Source organism: Semicossyphus pulcher, unplaced genomic scaffold (genome assembly GCF_022749685.1).
Source record: "Semicossyphus pulcher isolate SPU_LCO1_2020_fin unplaced genomic scaffold, fSemPul1.0.p SCAF_18, whole genome shotgun sequence".
Classification (NCBI taxonomy): Eukaryota; Metazoa; Chordata; class Actinopteri; order Labriformes; family Labridae; genus Semicossyphus; species Semicossyphus pulcher.
In genome coordinates, this window is record NW_027211691.1 from 1622257 (window position 1) to 1641808 (window position 19552).

General features: G+C 40.8%; 1 protein-coding gene across 2 annotated transcripts; it reads right to left on the bottom strand.

Moving 5' to 3' along the window:
• Positions 1-249: 249 nt before the first annotated feature.
• LOC138595655 (leukocyte elastase inhibitor-like) lies at positions 250-18968 on the bottom strand. 2 transcript variants are annotated; one of them, XM_069666996.1, is made up of 10 exons: positions 18872-18968; positions 17715-17896; positions 9051-9200; positions 7194-7334; positions 6870-6987; positions 6439-6581; positions 5267-5344; positions 4719-4808; positions 4451-4631; positions 250-2909 (listed from the first exon to the last, which is right to left on the bottom strand). In XM_069666996.1, the coding sequence occupies exons 2-10, from the start codon at positions 17889-17891 to the stop codon at positions 2683-2685; spliced, it is 1305 nt and encodes a 434-aa protein (XP_069523097.1). In that variant the 5' UTR covers positions 17892-17896; positions 18872-18968; the 3' UTR covers positions 250-2682. The 2 variants fall into 2 exon arrangements, with proteins under 2 accessions (XP_069523097.1, XP_069523098.1); XM_069666997.1 differs by lacking the exon at positions 9051-9200 and having other exon boundaries at positions 251-2909.
• Positions 18969-19552: the final 584 nt, after the last annotated feature.

Genomic DNA, 19552 nt, shown 5'->3' on the forward strand with positions numbered 1-19552 from the left:
TAAATTAATAACTTAGTTAATTACATTTTGAATTAACTTTAAAGAAATAATTCAATGACTCATAAGACACTCTTCTTTTTCAGTTTGTTTAATGGATCAGGAATGGATTAAAGTAATTTTAAATGTAAAAAAAACTTTAAGCTTTTTTTAAAAAAAACCTTTAATAATTATTATTGTAATTCAAAAATAATGGGGTTTTTTTGTGTTTTTTTACATGCATACTCTAAATTTAACATCTGGTGAATGTGAAGCAGCAGATTGGCAGTAGACACAGAAGACACAAAGATAAAGACACAAAAGCTTCTGTACTGTGCCAGAGACTTTAATTAGGCCTCTCTGTGTTAGATTTAACATACTGCATGTCCCTAAATGGTCTGATGTTCATACAAGACGCCTGTTGGTGTATTTGAATCATTATTAGACCATAAGAATTACTCTTATAAAGAGTAACATCCTCCATCTTAGTGTCATATATTTGCTGGAAAGGAAACACCATTTAATGAAACCAAGTAATAAAGTAACGTAACATTAAATCACCCGATCTAGACAACACAGAAGAATAAGAGATGTATCTGATAATACTTCTTAAAAATGACGTTTAGAAAGACTCTGGTGTAAGGGGGAAACAGCCGGTGGAGACAGGACACTTTCCTTTTTATTTTATGTTCAACACTAACAGTTAATAATATGATAAATGCTTCTCCTAGATAATCAGTATAGCATTAATACTGCAACAAAGAATGATCAAAGTGCAGCTTATTAATTTGATTACAGAAGACCAAATCAAATCTGAAAAAAAGCCAGTTTTGAAACAAAAAAAAAGACACAATGGGCCGGTTTCACAGACAAGGCTTAAGCCTGGTCCCAGACTAAAATGCCTGTTTGAGCTGTCTTAACTAAAAGCGACTTGCACAGACCTATTTTAAAATAGTCATAGACTTAGCCTGTTCTGGATTAAACTAAGCTGATTGCAAGAGGGAAGGTTAGAGCTAATCTAGGCCTAAATTGAAGCTTAAATTAATCCTTCAAAGAGGCAGGTTTAACTTCTGCTTAGTCCTGTTTGTGAAGAAGAATGGACTATTTGGAACATCTAAATGAAGACCAACATGCACTACAGAGGCCAGGCAGACGAGTACTTGTGGATAAGTGTAATCGGAGTGCTGCACAACTACCTGAAGCAGTGCTGCTGTCCTGATCCTCCAATGGAAAATCAGGATCAAGCAGTTGTGCCCATGGCTCAGGCCAGCAATGACCAACAAGGACTTGCATACAGAGATGCTTTTACATTGAAGCACAACCAGATGAGACGCATTTAAATATGTAGTGTATTTATTATGGCTTTTTTTATTTTATTTTTTTATTTAAATAGTGTGCACGGAAAATTAAATGAGAAAATCAAGGCCGTCTTAAGATATTGTTTGTGGTGATTAAAATACTCCATTAGAAGCAATAAACTCATTTGGTCCTTAGTATGAAAGAAGAATAAAGATTGACACAGACAGTGGAATATGTTGACCAAAAACACTGACCAATTTACTTTCGGTCATCATGTGGTGTACAATTCACCAGTATTAATTCGCTCTCTTCCAATCTCTGCATTCTCTATTTGTTTACACCAGTTTAAGGTTCTTCCACAGAGTCTATAAAGGCAGATATCATTCTAAAGTGTATGTCACAAAAAAAGAAATATGAGAAAAGTAAAACACTGAAAACAATAAAGATATCTCACAAGAAGTTAAACTTTTCTTGTTATATTTTAATTTGTGTTGAATTTACTGCAAATTGCAGCCCAACCACTCTTCTTCTCTTGCTCAGTGAAAGCAGTCTGGATTTTACTTTCAGGATTGTTTGACAGTTTTGTTTTAATTTTTTCAGACTTTTTTCAGACTCACTAAAGTATTTTGAACAAATTATCTTTGCCTCTGCCGTTGTTTTATCTCCAGGTTCACACCAGTCACTGTGTTTTTCAATTCCATTCCGGGTTTTTATGAGCACCATTAGACCAACAGCATGTGCTCATACTTAACCTAATGAGGCTTAACCCTGGTGTTCTCTTTTAGGCTTACTTACCTTACTCCAGGACTCCATAGTCACCGACTAACTAAGCTAAACTTAGGCCACGTCCATGAAAGCCACTTAAATTTCCTGGTTTAACTAGTACACATTAAGGCCTACTCCTGGCTTAATTAAAGCATTGTCTGTGAAACCGGCCCAATATTTGCAAACACATGTTTTATTTTAAGTGTAAAAGCATAAGAAACAACCTGGACTCAGGCCAGATGAAACCTCCAATGTACAAGGACATTATACTCTTTGGTGAACTGAACAAAAACACTTCGAACAGTCGATGTGAATTATACTTCTTTTACTGGGCTGGGAAGTCCTTACTTTACGTCAGTATAGACTTTGTGATAAAGGCAGGTTCTATAAAGGATGTTAGTTATGAGATCAGAGAGTTTAATGTTATGGATAAAATACAGAAGGGTGTGAGAGTGCAGCAAATAGGGCCAAACATGCTTTACAGACATGAAGTAAGCCAGATCTGTTGGAGGAGCTGAGGTGCAAAAGATAAAGGCACAAGTGATGCAGACAAGTTAAGAGATCCAACAGCAGCTTTTACTCTTAGTAGTTGTTGTTGCAAATAAAGGACGGGAGCTCTGGAGTGGTTCTTCAATGAAGCGCTCACTCAGGGGAGCAGTATCGGCCGGCGAAGAGGATGCTGCTGGAGGGGTTGTGTCTGATGAAGAAGAGGAAAGGGTGGTCTGCGATGAAGGCGTCTGGACGCATGGCACTGCGCAACATCATGACGGCAGCGGTGGCAGCAGCAGCCTCCGTTCCCTCCTCGTTCACCTCCACAAACGCCTTGTGGACGACCTTTGACAGGACAAGGTCGTTGGCTGGAGACATGCCTGTCACACAGGAAGAGGAGAGAGAGACCATTTTAGATCAATATAATAATTGTTCTCGCCATAAACAACAGGAATGTAGAGCTCAATGATAGACTGTTAATAAAAACTGAACTAAAGTTTGGCTTTTTTACCGTCACCATTTCTGGACAAAAGAGCGTAGCTGGAGAGGAGTGAGGTGTCACCAAGTAATCTGTGATTTAAGGTAACTTATATCACTTGGGATGCTACTACTGTTTTGAAGCCTTGAGTCGTCATCTTGTTTTTTGAAGTGAGAAGTGACCATATATGGACAGGAGGGTGGAGAAGGAGAGTTTAGAGGGGATTGTAAATGCTAAATATGAAAGAAGCACAAAGCCTGGGTGAGTTTGGCACTTGGACGTGCCGCAGAGTGTTTACTTTGAGCAGCTACACCTGCAGTGAGGTTGTGTGAGCCGACGGGAAGGAGGAGACGTGAGCTTACATTTCAAAGAGTTACCGTCACAGGGCTGATCGCGCTGGTTGCACTTACATTTGAACACGGTTAGAAGTGGCTGACAACTCACTGTAACGTGTCGCTCCACCTGAACTCTCTCTGGTGTTGATTTCACTTAATATATGCTGTTAACTATCCAGTGTGGTTTATCAAACCTAAAGGGGACATATTTTAGCTCTGCAAATCAGTGTTCTATTATTCTAAAGTGTTTTTGAATCACGTTGGTGAAGTTTGTTTCCTTTTAAAAGTTGTATACATATTTTAATTTAAATATTTTCGGAGCCTCTCCTTCCTCCTGAAGCAAACAAGCTGTTTTGTCATTCAAAGGTCAGACCTTAGCCATGACTGGCTGTATTTGGAGTAACTGCGTAGCCCCTCCCCCACGTGTCACTCGTGTTGTAGAAAACATGGCTGCTCTAGGATCGGTTATTCGGCCTTATATGTACGAACCAGAATCTCCTGGAGGTGTCGGAATGGTAAGCTGAAATCTTGACGACGACTTGACTACAAGCACGTGCAAGAAGGCAGCCTGAGGTGAATGACAGTGAAAGACGATTGGTCGATTTCAGCGAAAGGTTCTACGTAGAAACCTGCAGCTGTTCTGAACGGCCCGTTTCAGAGGCGACCTTTCTAAAAATGGGATTCACTTTTTCACTGTGAACAAGAAACACCCAAACATGTGAAACCCATGAAGAAGAACATCCATTTAAAAGATATGGCTCCTTTAAGAAATGTGCATTACAGATATTTTTTATTAACATTTAGAAAAAAGTTTCAGGTCACCCCTGCAGTTTTCCAAAGTACCCACAGGGGTACAAGTACCACCCTTTGAGTAACAATGCCCTAAACCCTCCCCTCTCTCTGGTCTGTGTGACTCTCAATGGGAGCATCAGTGACTAAATGAACATCATGCTGTGTTGAAGAAGACTTGAAACTAGAGACTGAGACCATAAACTCATTAGGAACATGTTTACTGAGGGAATAAATCAAGTTTTCTTTTAGACTTCTATAATATACATCTTTTTGTAACAAGTGTAGTTGCCCCCTGTGATCCAGGCTCGTGTCCTACCAGAGAAGTTGCTCTTCCCCTGGTCGAAGGCGTCCACCATCCCCATGCTGACCAGGACGTTCTTCAGGTCATACTTCTCCTCCATCTTGAACCGAGGCAGCCCCACCGTGACCTCCACTTTATCCATCATGTCTGGACAAGTCCACTCCACAAAGTTCTCGTAGGTCAGCTCCTTCTCCAGCTGGATGTGGAAACAATAAATAATGAGTTTGTCTGCAGTCTTGTGGGTTTCTTTATTAGAGCAGGTGCAGGTGTGTTTGGGTCCTACCTTCTCCAGACCGGTTGTACTGTCTTCTATTTCGTTGGGCAGGAAGATGAGCATGCTGAGCTCCTCTCCTATGTAAGGCATCTCCAGGATCTGTTCAATATTAAAGCAGATATACACTGATCTGGAATCTGTTTTATGTTTAACAAGAAAGCTACTGGAGACATTCAGAAACCTTTTGCACCTTTTAGACCCCAACATATGTAAAAAAAAAAATAGAGCCAACGTTTAAAGATCCCAAAATACCCTTTAAGTGATGAGATGGACAAAGTAAGTGAGGTTGTTCTTATAGGTGGTTAACCTTGGTGCTCCGTGCTGCGCATGTGCATGTGGTACGTTTCATGAACCTTCTCCTGAAAATGTCAGGTAACTTAAACACATCAAGCTTGATCTGTGGGATTAAATGAACCACTCTCTTCTCATCACTTAATGAGCAAGGTGATAAATGAGATACATTCCTTAACATATTATTAGTGAACACCACCAGAAAACCAACTGAACAATACGGCAAGAGGTCAAATAAAAATACAATCAAATAACAACTTGTTTACCTGGCAGTTTCCTTCAGGGATGTAGGTCAGAGGGAACTTAGTTTTCTGGTGCATCATCTTCACTGTCTTGGTTTGATTCTGAACTCAACAAACAGAAAAAAAAAATAAGAGAAACCATCCACGACAGACTGTTAGCTGTTAGCTGTTAGCATGCAGAGTCTGTTTATAGAGATTAATAAGAAGCTAAATCGTTGTCAGGTGAAGCTGATGGGAGGCGGGATGTCGTTACGGTGGATTACGTTCCGCCTGCGTTTTCTCTCCTCATGGACTGTTTTTCCTGCATATGCAGCAGCCTGCTGATACGTGATTGGTCAATACTACTGGGACTACAAATGTACCACAAACACAAACCAGAACCCGTACCCTTACTAAAAATTGGTCGCCTACCGATTCTACATTTTTATGTAGAGTCTGTAAATAGAGATCAACTCGTATCTGAAGGTTTCAGCCTCTTTTGACCCTGACTTCTTCTACTTCCTGTGATCAGGTTTCCTCCAATTGCACTAATGTCTGAAAGTGATAATATCAGTGAAGATATCAGCTTCGTTCTCTTTGGCGGCACCTTATGGTGATAAACAGAAATTGCAGGAGCACACTTCCCAGATAACAGACGTCCACGGTTGGCTCCGGTTGTAACTCTTGATTTTCCTGGCTGACGGTCGCTTTCCTTTTCAGACTGTTTGCTTCATCTGAGCGTCGAGTTTGTTTCTTCTTCTTTGGATTTTCACTTCTTGTTGAAGTTGTATCTGTAGTCATCCATCTTTTCTTTGTTTGTTCAGCCATAGTAGATTACTGTTTACTCGCAACACTTGCAGAGAGCGGAGAAGCAGCCGCTTAGCTCCGCCTACCCTCTCTGGCAGACCAACCACTGCTGGCTGATGGAAAACGCGTCACTAACTGGGCGCCGCCACAGACACCCAGCCCATAATAATACTATATACTGCAGATGCAAAGGCTTTCATCAGTGGGCCATAGGCTCAGTCACCATTGTGTTACCTCAGTCAGAGAGAGACAGAGACTAACAGGCATTAATTTAAGTGAAAATCTGTTATTATTAGATTATTACTTTAATGTTCGTGGCCTGGATGGTATTTTTCCACACAATACTGTGTTAAAGCCCGTACTTACTGACATCAGCTAATGTTAGTGTTGGTGTATTTGAGCAGTGTTACCTTGTTGAGTTTGAACTGAGCATCCCGTGTGGAGCTCTCCGTAAACTTTTTGTTCCAGTTTCCTTTGAAGTAGATGGCGTTAACCAGAACCAGCCGGGTCAGGCTGTCTATCACACCCTGGGCCAGCAGGTCCTTAATTTTACCTGTGAAACACAATGAACACGCGTGTGTAAAGCAAAGTGACACATCTGAAAGGAAGTCTAAGAGGTTGAAATACTAAAGACTGAACTTCTATAAAACGCCTTTGTGAAGAAAATTGGATATTAAGACGCCTTCCTCTCTGAAGCACCTCTGCTCCTCTCAGGCCACCATAGAGACAACTATATAACTCATCTTTAGGTTTTTATTTTGAAGAAGGCATAAAGGTCTATTATCATCGTGAGAAATGAGTTGTTAGTGTGTGTGTGTGTGTGTGTGTGTGTGTGATCCACCTTCAGTCTTGTTCTCCACCCAGCTGTTGATGTTGGCCCTTGCTGCCTCGTGGCTGGTGATGAAGTCCACGGGCTCCAGCTCTGCGTCGTAGTGCTTCCTGGTGGTTCCTAAGAAATCCTGGAGCAAACAACAGCACAAAAGCCCGATTAATCAGAACTCAGAACTCTTTGCTTAGCTTAGTCGTTGGAATTCACTGTCATCACAGCCAGCAAAGCCATGGCTTCACTGCTGTCCACCCCTCATTTATCACTCCTGTGTCTTTGTCCATTCCAGCCTAATGACATGGAAACAAAGCCAAACCTACTCCACAGATGCACACACACCTCAACAAACTGGTAGGACTGCTCCCCGTACAGCCTGTTGGCGACACTGAGGGCATACGGAGCGCCTGCCTTGTTGAGCTCGCTCAGCAGCAGGGCAAAGCTTGCATGGACTTCATCCTTACTCTCCTGTGTATTCAGACACTGTGGACAAAACAGAAGACTGTTACAGAAATGCACTGAGCACGTTAGAGACCAGTCTTTGATAATCAGTATACTAGACTGGTCTGGTTACATTTCTTAAATGACTAAAAGGTACAAGTGAGAGCAGTAATGGCAGCAACATAATCTTTCAAGTCCACTAAAAGTTCTTGTTGTTTCCACTGACAGGCTCAGATTGTTCTTCTAAGTGTGTGACAACATGACAGAAAGGATCCCTACAGAGATAGACCTTTTTGTTACAGAGGAAGATGATTGTTTTAACCACACACAGACGTTACATCGCTCTCTGCACACACACCAGACTCCATTCATAAAAGCGGCAGTTTTACAGAGAACACAGGAGCTGCTGCTCTCCTGCTGTCTTCATTTGTGTTGTTGCGTATTACACAAATGCAGTGTTGAATCTAAACTAGCATTTCAAACACTGCATAACACAATACAATCAACCGATTGATGCAGTGATCGACCAGCAGCTCCTGTGTTCTGTGAGCTTAAATCCCTGTTTTTATGAATGGAGTCTGGTGTGTGTGCAGAGAGCGATGTAACGTCTGTGTGTGGTTAAAACAATCATCTTCCTCTGTAACAAAAAGGTCTATCTCTGTAGGGATCCTTTCTGTCATGTTGTCACACACTTAGAAGAACAATCTGAGCCTGTCAGTGGAAACAACAAGAACTTTGAGTGGACGACCTTTGACCCATCAAGGATTATGTTGCAGCCATTACAGCCTGTTTCACTGCTGCAGGATGAACACACCTACTGGAGACATTCAGAAACCTTTTGCACCTTTTAGACCCCAAAATATGTAAAAAATAGAGCCAACGTTTAAAGATCCCAAAATACCCTTTAAGTGATGAGATGGACAAAGTAAGTGAGGTTGTTCTTATAGGTGGTTAACCTTGGTGCTCCGTGCTGCGCATGTGCATGTGGTACGTTTAATGAACCTTCTCCTGAAAATGTCAGGTAACTTAAACACATCAAGCTTGATCTGTGGGATTAAATGAACCACTCTCTTCTCATCACTTAATGAGCAAGGTGATAAATGAGATACATTCCTTAACATATTATTAGTGAACACCACCAGAAAACCAACTGAACAATACGGCAAGAGGTCAAATAAAAATACAATCAAATAACAAACATGAAACCATTTAAAGAACCATAAAAACCCCAGTCCAAGCTTTGACCAGCCTTTCAGAAGCACATAAAGACACACAGACACACAGACACACAGACACACAGACACACAGACACACACACACACACACACACACACACACACACACACACACACACACACAAACACACACACACGTCTTATCTTGGTATTATCCACACATAAGAGTGTTATCAGAGTAAAAGAGGAAACAGTTTGTACAACATTTGTAATTATTTCAAACTTTTGACAGTTCAGTCTTTCCACATAGTGGATTCCAACGGCTGCTTTTCTGAGATAAAAAGGGCACCGATAAGGAAACAGCTTATAACCATATCTGCCCCTTTGTTTGGCGTTTTCATCCAAACTTAGTTCAAAACAGCAGCAGAGAGGAGATAAGCCAACAAAGCAGAGACAGAAGCATAAAATTGTCCCTGTTAGAACTTTCTCCTCGCCTCCAAGGATCCCCTCACCAGATGACACCACCCAGAGAGTTAGTCAAATCCCCCTCAGTTAGTTTATCACTGCTGCACTCCACCTTCACCTGAGGCAGTGTGGACGTCTGCTCCATCTGCATCAGCGTATGCACAGGAATCGGCATCTGCGAATGCATCTGCATGGGCATTTGCATCTGCATGGGCATTTGCATCTGCATGGGCATTTGAGGCTTCTCTGCCCCGTTGAAGCGTAGGACCTGAGGGTGTAATGTTCACTGTTAAGTCAAAAATTGTGTTTCTCTCTTTGTGTTCAGGAAGTCATTATAACAACCTATCAGTGCTGCATGGTTTAAGTTGTAGTCTGCAGGTCTTGAGAGAACATTACCCTGAGAAGAGGGTTACAAATGCTGCCACATCAAACAGCTGACCAGAGAGTAGGGGTGTAACGATCCATCGATCTGGATCGATCCATCGACTGGTTAAGCAATGATCCAATCAAATCGATGGAAACTCAAACCATCGATCAACATCGTCATCGTTAAGATACGCCTTTATTTTGAAATTCCGACCGCATACCCGTTTCACAGTTTCCGCCCAACTGCGCCTCGTTCTGAAGTTTCAAAACAATGCAAGCGGACTATGGCAAGCAGCCAAGGTAAAGAGGATGACGAGATTCACTCCCCTCTTGGGAATAAGTCAGCTGTGTGGCAATATTTTGGATTTCGCAGGAAAGACGGGTCAACAGACAAAACACGTGCGATATGCAAGAGATGTCGTTAAGAGATAAAATACTCAGGAAACACGACAAACTTGGCCGGGCACCTTAAAAAGAAACACGGTATTGACCCTCATGCTAGCGTTAGCATTGCCGTAGATCCCGCTGCCTGCTCAACACCTCTGACCGACTTCTTTCCACAAAAGCTGAACCACAACTCCAAACGAGCAATGAATATAACATCTGCCATTTCATTTTTCATCTGTAAAGACATGAGGCCTTACAGTGTTGTCGAAAATGACGGTTTTCGAGAGCTACTCCATACTTTGGAGCCCAAATATTCAGTCCCATCGAGACAGCACTTCAGTGAAACCTGCATACCGAGGCTGTACGAGCAAGTGAAAGGTGAGATTAAACGTGAGCTGATTAACGCAGAACGAGTCGCGTTCACTACAGATGGATGGACATCTTGTACAACAGAAGCATATGTAACTGTGACATGTCATCATATTGATACCGAGTGGCAAATGAGGAGTCATGTTCTTCAGACACGTATTTTGAACGATGTGCATACAGGAGCAAATCTTGGTAAAGTTTTGACCGACGCATGTGAAGAGTGGAATATACGCGACAAAAAGCCTGCCCTTGTAACAGATAACGCCAGCAACATGTCCGTAGCCGGAGTTGAGGCAAATCTTTCTCCACACATCAAATGCTTCGGACATACTGTCAACTTAGCAACACAGAAGGGCCTGAAATGTGCTGGTGCAGCACGTCTTCTAGGAAGAGTGAGGCGCGTTGTGTCGTTTTTTCACCGCAGCACGGTGGCAACTGCAGTCTTGAAAGAGAAGCAAAAGTTGCTTGGACTTCCAGAACACAAACTAAAACAAGACGTGATCACACGCTGGAACAGTTCGTTTGATATGTTAGGAAGGTTTTTGGAACAACAAGCTGCAGTGTGTGCTTCACTGCTGGACAAAAAACTGAGAAAAGGTGCAAACGACGTGCATACACTGAACGAAAGTGACATCCCTGCAGCTGAAGACTTGGTGAAACTGCTTGGACCAGTGAAAAGTGCCACTACCATTATGTGTGAAGAAGAGCAGCCCACTTTGTCCATCATTTCACCACTGAAGGCTAAGCTGTTGGAGAATTACAATATTTCAGAGGAAGACTCCCCTTTACTAAAAGAGATAAAGCAGACCATGGCCAGGGAGCTTGTACATCGATATCTTGACGTGAAACAAGTCCTGCGTAATGCGTCTGCTTTAGATGCAAGGTTCAAGAAGCTGCCTTTCCTGAGTGAGGAGGAGAGAGATGCGACGCTTCAGTGTCTCATACATGAGGCTGCAAAGCTTTGGGACAAGAAAGTAAGATAATATGTTTTTCTATTTTTAGTCAAGTTTTAGAAATGTAAACATCAATGATAGATTAATTGCTTTCTTTAGTGTTGAAATGCTTACCATTTGCTATCCTGTGTGTTTATTTTTAATCATCTACAGAATGGCAATGACACAGTGGCACAGGTTGAGAATACACCTCCTCACTCATCTGGTGACCAAACTGCTGATGCTCCATCTGACTTGGTGATTGCAACCCAGGCTCAAGCCACTGATCAAGGTTTGTGTACAGTAGTTTTCCTTTATGTGAAAAATGTCACTGACTTAATATTAAAAACAAGTGAATCATTAATTTGAGTCAGCTAAAAAATGTTTGAAGTGCACATGGGAGATTTTGTCCTCTAAAATTATAGTCTTCTGTGTCATTTTTAGATTACGTTCCTGCTTCCAAGAAGTCAAAGGCACTTGCAGATCTCTTTGGTGACACCTTTTGCAATATGGACCCAAGCCAGGCTGTCAGGACTTCCAGAGAGCTAGCAGGTGTTGAAGTTGCTATGTATAGAGACTCTGCATCTTTGGTCTTGGGAGGTAATGTGTTAGAGTGGTGGAAAAGTCACCAGACTGAGCTACCTCTCCTGGCAAACCTTGCCAAAACATACCTTTGCATTCCTGGTACAAGTGTACCTTCTGAGCGTGTTTTTAGCACTGCGGGGGACATTGTCCGTTCAGAACGCAGTGTTTTGTCTCCTAAACATGTCGATCAGTTGGTTTTTTTGAAGAAAAACCTCCCAAAGAGCATCACTGACAGACATAATTGACTGTTGTAGAGATCACATATTAAGTTATGCTTGAAGGCCATAAGTTCTCATCAAACTACTGATGATTACATACATGGTTTAAGTTTTGTATTTGTTCAATATGCACTGAGGACAACATGTAAATTTGTTGACATTTGGTTTGTCTAACAACAGAAGTTTCTTATTTTTATATGGAAAAATGCACATTACCAGGTGTAGTGGATAACTATGATGCACCCTATTTGCACTATGTTTTCAATATAGGTCAACTATTGACCTTGGTTATTTATTCCTGAGTTCTAATATGATAAAAAATAGTTAATACAAAAAAATATATTGTTCATAAGACACTAAATATGAGTGGCTGTTTACAGAAAACTTAATAACCACTGAGCACAGCACCTATGCAGAACCTTGTAAATTCAAGGTGGTGAAACAAATGTGCGTATATTAGTTATGCTCATAAAGGTAATCAGTGACCCTTAATGTTAACTGATGACATGAAAAATGTGGCACACAAAGCACAGCGCAGGTCTTTTTTCTCTTTGTTAAAAAGAAAGATTTTCATTTAAATGTCTGAAATGTTTCAGCAATAAAATTGTCAAGCCATAAAAATTGCTTTGTATTTTTTTTTCTTGCTTTAGATGAAATGTAACTGATTGTGTTAAATGTGTACATAATATCGTCTTAAATCGATCGAAAGCCCCTGAATCGAATCGAACCGAAATCGAATCGTGGCAGACTTTGTAATATCAGCAAATATCGTACCGTTGTCCAAAGAATCGATGTAGTATCGTATCGTCATGAAACTGGTGATTTACACCCCTACCAGAGAGTAGGGTCTTTGTTGAATTGTATTGACTGGAAAACTGGTGAGAATAATTGCACTGGCGTCTCCAGTCACGGCTATCATTCTCTGTCACATTTTCTCTCTGTGTGAAGGTGAGTGCAGGCGCTAAAGAGCAACCACACCCAACAACCCGGCTTGTGTCCGCTGTTGGAGAGAGGCTTCAACTTTAACCCGTGGATGTCAGCAATCAGAAATGTACACCAGCTGGCACAGGTGAGAGTGGATCCAACAGGGTAGCTTAAAGTACTGGATAAATATCGGGATAAGCTAAGTAGGCTAATGCATAAATGTTTGAAATCATGAAACGGTTTGAATTGTTGCAAGTGAGCAAAAAAACTTAAAGTGAGCTAAAAGTGAAACAACTAGCTGTATGCAATGGATTAATGGTAAAAACTAGCTAAGCTAAACGTAATAGATAAGTATTAAAAATCATTTCATATTTTGTTCAGCAGTTGAGCTACCATTTGTTCAAGTGCACCGACTGAAAACTAAATATGCAGGTGCAAGTTTACGTACGTCTAAACGTCATGTTACTGGTTAAGGAAGAGGTAAACAACAGATTCTTTTACATTAAAAAAAATAAAACTGCTGACCCACACATTTCTCATTCCATTCAACAGACTGGTATTTTTAGACGTATGTCGTCCAGCTGGCTAATAAACAAAACCAATTTCCACCCCTGGACTCTATTCCTCATCAAGTCACGCATGCAAACAGCTGTAACAACACAGCTTACAAAACAAATGCCAACAAAGACAGCCTGTTTTTATTTACGCCAAAAATTCATTGGATCTTCTACAGAAGTGGGGGTGCCTCCAGAGAGACTCTAACTGACACTCCTCTCCCCTTTGGGTCTTGGAGCAGCTCAGGTGAACTTTCTTCAAGTACCTAAACCAGCCGTTATACAGAGGACACAAATCATTCTGAGCAGGTTGTGTCACGGCCTATCACCTGGCTGTCTCAGAGGTGAACTCTTTCATTAGAGGCACAGCGTGACAGGAAAGCCAACACCCACTGTGTCCCTGACCCTGTAAAGCAGCCAGGTAATAAACCTGCTGCTACTGCAACAGATAACAGACGGCTAGAACAGTGACCAGAAACAGATATAATAGTAACATGTGCACTAACATTGTGCAAATACTTTCATTTAATTTCCCTTTATTTCACCAGAAAGGTCCCAGTGAGACACAATATCTCTTCAGCTGGAGAGGCCAGGTCGAGAAAGGCAGCACGAATATCTTAATACAAATATTTCATTAGAAAAAATGAATCCAAGAACATAACTTTACAAGAAAATAAAAAGACTAAAACAAAGAGACAAGCAGCATACCATACATAACATCCAGGGCTGCAAAGAAGTATTGCAAATAATGGGACTTTTTAAAAGCAACAATATTGTGCAGTAAAAAGAGAATTTAAGATATTTTCTAACATGTCAGGAGAAGGTAAAGAAACCATGTTAAATACGTGTTGCAACTCATTCAAAGTTTGTGGGGTGTGAAAGTAAAAGGCGAGTTTCCCCGGCTCTGCTCGGGTGTTTGGAACCACGAGGAGAGTTTCTGATGTGCCGGAGTTTTAACTACTGGAGTTATCTGTCAGTGAACTCGACCTAGACTGCAGCAACACCACCTGCACACCCTGTGAATAACCGTCACATTGCTTTAAACAGTGTGTTGTAATCTCTGTCCTATCTTACGCAACATTACCCTTTCACATTACTGGAACTTGCTTGGCCTCTCCCACGTGCTCACAGCAGCCTGACCGACCTGGATGTGGCTTTTCTTTCGCAACCATTTAGAGAGAATTTCAGCTTCACAACATGTTAACTTCCACCTACAGTGGGGCAAAAAAGTATTTAGTCAGCCACCAATTGTGCAAGTTCTCCCACTTAAAAAGATGAGAGATGCCTGTAATTTTCATCATAGGTACACTTCAACTATGAGAGACAGAATGGGGGGAAAGAATCCAGGAAATCACATTGTAGGATTTTTAATGAATTAATTGGTAAATTCCTCTGTAAAATAAGTATTTGGTCACCTACAAACAAACAAGATTTCTGGCTCTCACAGACCTGTAACTTCTTCTTTAAGAGGCTCCTCTGTCCTCCACTCGTTACCTGTATTAATGGCACCTGTTTGAACTCGTTATCAGTATAAAAGACACCTGTCCACAACCTCAAACAGCCACACTCCAAACTCCACTATGGCCAAGACCAAAGAGCTGTCAAAGACACCAGAAACAAAATTGTAGACCTGCACCAGGCTGGGAAGACTGAATCTGCAATAGGTAAGCAGCTTGGTGTGAAGAAATCAACTGTGGGAGCAATTATTAGAAAATGGAAGACATACAAGACCACTGATAATCTCCCTCGATCTGGGGCTCCACGCAAGATCTCACCCCGTGGGGTCAAAATGATCACAAGAACGGTGAACAAAAATCCCAGAACCACACGGGGGGACCTAGTGAATGACCTGCAGAGAGCTGGGACCAAAGTAACAAAGGCTACCATCAGTAACACACTACGCCGCCAGGGACTCAAATCCTGCAGTGCCAGACGTGTCCCCCTGCTTAAGCCAGTACATGTCCAGGCCCGTCTGAAGTTTGCTAGAGAGCATTTGGATGATCCAGAAGAGGATTGGGAGAATGTCATGTGGTCAGATGAAAACCAAAATAGAACTTTTTGGTAAAAACTCAACTCGTCGTGTTTGGAGGAGAAAGAATGCCGAGTTGCATCCAAAGAACACCATACCTACTGTGAAGCATGGGGGTGGAAACATCATGCTTTGGGGCTGTTTTTCTGCAAGGGGACCAGGACGACTGATCCGTGTAAAGGAAAGAATGAATGGGGCAATGTATTGTGAGATTTTGAGTGAAAACCTCCTTCCATCAGCAAGGGCATTGAAGATGAAACGTGGCTGGGTCTTTCAGCATGACAATGATCCCAAACACACCGCCCGGGCAACGAAGGAGTGGCTTCGTAAGAAGCATTTCAAGGTCTTGGAGTGGCCTAGCCAGTCTCCAGATCTCAACCCCATAGAAAATCTGTGGAGGGAGTTGAAAGTCCGTGTTGCCCAGCGACAGGCCCAAAACATCACTGCTCTAGAGGAGATCTGCATGGAGGAATGGGCCAAAATACCAGCAACAGTGTGTGAAAACCTTGTGAAGACTTACAGAAAACGTTTGACCTCTGTCATTGCCAACAAAGGGTATATAACAAAGTATTGAGATGAACTTTTGTTATTGACCAAATACTTATTTTCCACCATAATTTGCAAATAAATTCTTTAAAAATCAGACAATGTGATTTTCTGGATTTTTTTTTCTCATTTTGTCTCTGATAGTTGAGGTATACCTATGATGAAAATTACAGGCCTCTCTCATCTTTTTAAGTGGGAGAACTTGCACAATTGGTGGCTGACTAAATACTTTTTTGCCCCACTGTACAGGCAGAGTGTACAGGCTGCCCCGCCTTCACTGAACAATCTCTCTGTCCAACTCTAGGTTTGGGGAAACACATGCAAAACCAGAACAAATCCAATTTTATGCTGCAAAGACGCTTTAAGAAATGTAAATTGATCTAATTACTATGAACCATTTATCAGCTTAAATGCTCTGATCTAGTTGAAAGCTGCGCAGATAATGTACAAAGAACCAGTATGACAACTAATTGGGACCAATGACTGTATATGATTGAACAACTACCTGGGAAACAGGCATCTTTAAAAATCAAAGGTAAGGACAGAAATAAAACCTACATGTATAACTTGAAGAAAACGTATAATAACATGTAAACAAACTGAGGTATGAACATTATTGTATGAAATGTATAAAATTCTCATTTTTATGTCATTTTTTAAATACAAAATGTGATTTTGGTTTTTGTTTTTTCTTGTATAACTTTTTGTTAACCTTTAATTTAAATGTATTAATCTATCTGTCTGTATCTGTCAATGTGTATTTTTTCGTGGGGATCGTTTATACAAATTGAAATAAACTACTATTAGGGGCGGCTGTGGCTCAGTGGTAGAGTCGGTCGTCTTTCAATCGGAAGGTCGGAGGTTCGATCCCCAGCTCCATCAGGCTACATGTCGAAGTGTCCTTGGGCAAGACACTGAACCCCAAATTGCTCCCGGTGGCATAGCCAACAGGTATGAATGTGATATCTGATTGACAGTTGGGCACTTTACATAGCAGCCTCTGCCATCAGTGTGTGAGTGGGTGAATGTGATATGTAGTGTAAAAGCAGCTTTGAGTGGTCGCAAAGACTAGAAAAGCGCTATATAAGTACAGTCCATTTACCATTTACAACAAATACTTCTACTGCGACCACTACTACTTTTATACTTTTACGAACCTTATTGACTTAGTTCAAAAGCTTTAAGATGAAGTTCCTACTAAAAAGTTTTCCTCCTCTCAACCTTTAAACGTTTAATTTAGTCCCTTATTCCTGTCAAAAGAAAGACTACTTTCATGCAGCACCTAGTACACATGCATTAAACTGTGACAAGCCTTTCAATATTTTAATAACTCAGGTATCAATTCTACAGCTGCTCTATCTACACAGCAGCACAGTAAAAGTGAAAGCTGTGATTATAAAAATCATTACTCTATATAATAAGCAGTGAGTTGTATTATATTTCACTGTATGTGACAAATAAACTTGATTGATTGAGTTTAATAACAGAGGAGTGCATATATTCTTGCAGCAACCACTGTAAGAACGCCCCACCTGTGACACCCACACCCACACACACACACACACACAGACAGATGTCTGCTGCTACATAATGTGAACTGATAAGGTGCACAGGTTGCTTTACCTGGATCGTTACTGCCTTTACACTTCCATGTTATGTATCACGTCCCTATAGTAACACAACAGAGCTGCCCCCCGTAAACCGAGTCAGAGTCTGCACAGAGCAGATCTTTGTCTTTTCCGCTGACGCTGAATGGAAAATCTGATTCATCCTGAAAGAGGCCTCTGCCCTTCATTCCTGACCCACTCATGTGTTCTCTATTGTTTGAAAAGTCTCAGAGAGGTTATTAGCATTATATCTTTAGTACTGTACCTCTGACATCTGTGCAGCTGTGTTGCCTCTGGCCCCCAGCATCACCATGGCCAGGGCTGAAGAGATGCTGAAAGGAGAGAAGAAGACGTTCGCCGACTTGTCGTCATCACTCAGCTTTTTGAACAAAGCTAGCGTGAAGGTGGTGTTGGCTTTGCACAGAGGGGTTGTTGATGCCATCGTGTCTGCAAGGAAGAGAGAGCAGAGCATTAAGTATGACATAATAAACGTAAAATAAAGCTTTTCTTTATTTAGTTATTCGAGTGTCCAAGGTCTGACTTAATTTCCTCGTTTGCCACTGAGGGAGGTAACTTTGTATTTGTCTGCTTCTGAAATCTGTGTTGTACACTAGATTTAATAAGAAGACTCTTTGGAACCTGACATAAGAAATATGGAATAAATACTTACCCATACCGCCTGACTTTTCTTTATTTATAAATGACAACTAATCACATTTATACGTTTAAAAGAATTTAGTGGTAAAAGGTGACCTTCATTTTGTACCCACCACAACATTTTAAATGTATTTTCACGAGGCAGGTACTAAATTATTATTTAGTAGTAATAATAGTATTTGAGTACCGTTCCCTCTTCTTGGACCAAACTCCACTAAAAAGTTATTTAATTTACATGAACTTTGATCGTTTCTGAATAAAAATAACTGATAGATTATATATTGAGATAACCTCTAAATCACTAAGGCTCAATCTTCGGCTAACATTAAATAGATTAAGCAGGATTTTTTTAATATATTTTTTATCAAAACAAGCGCTTCACCCACCCTAACCTAAACCCAACTACATATTTGTAATGACTAAGTAAAGTAGAGGTTGTTTGGTAGTTATCATTAGGATGTTATTGTAATCAGCTGCAGGAGGGATATTTAATTTTTAATTTTTAAGGTGTAAAAATCGCTCATGGATTGCTAAAATATATATATTTAGATATATATAGATTACGCCAGATCGATTGTTAACCAGGTTAAACAGCTGTCAAACTGGCTTTTTACCTGTAATATAATTCCTGCCCTGTTGAACCTGTAAGGTAAAACTGGTAACATGATGTGTCTGAAGTCTGAACTGATGAAGTTTCTGCTGTTTTACCAACTGTCCACACCCTAAATAGTGAAATATCACCGTCACAAACTGAATGAAACTTACTGATAGAAGCTTCCCTTGTGGTCCTTAAGTGTTCAGGAGTATTTTCCACACAGGAAGACCTCTGTTTGAAGCATCAGTTTTATTATTAACAAAATGGCACGCCCCGAAGACCTGTCAAAGCAACTTCCGCTTTCTCGTTTGTCATCTTACGGAAGCCGAGCGGAGAAAAACAGCTCTAACTCGCTTTATTGTTCTAAGGCGGCTGGATTTCACAAGCGGTAAATAAATGTAAATGGGCTTTGATTTGTGGTTGTACAAACAATTTTTAGTGTAAAATAATAAAATATCAAGTATTTCGTGAGAACATTGTAATACTAGTTATGTTTTGCTACTTCAACAGAGACTTTGAGCAGTTCTTGGACTTAATTAAACACTTAAATCATCCGTTGAGGGAATTCCTACTTTGTTTGGCTTTGTTTTATATCACATACAAATATCCAGTATTCCCTTCTCTGCGTTTGTACATTTGATTTCTGATTATTTAAATCCTAAAAGGCTAATTACATTATTTTAATCGTATGATGATCTAACCCATATTGTGTTAGCTTCAGACTGTTACAGTATGCTAAAACAAATATAGCCCAAATGTGCTTACATTTGCAAAATGTTCTATATGTGACAGATTCATGATGAGATTAGTGGGATGCAGCATGCAGGACATGTATCACAGATAAAGAGGAT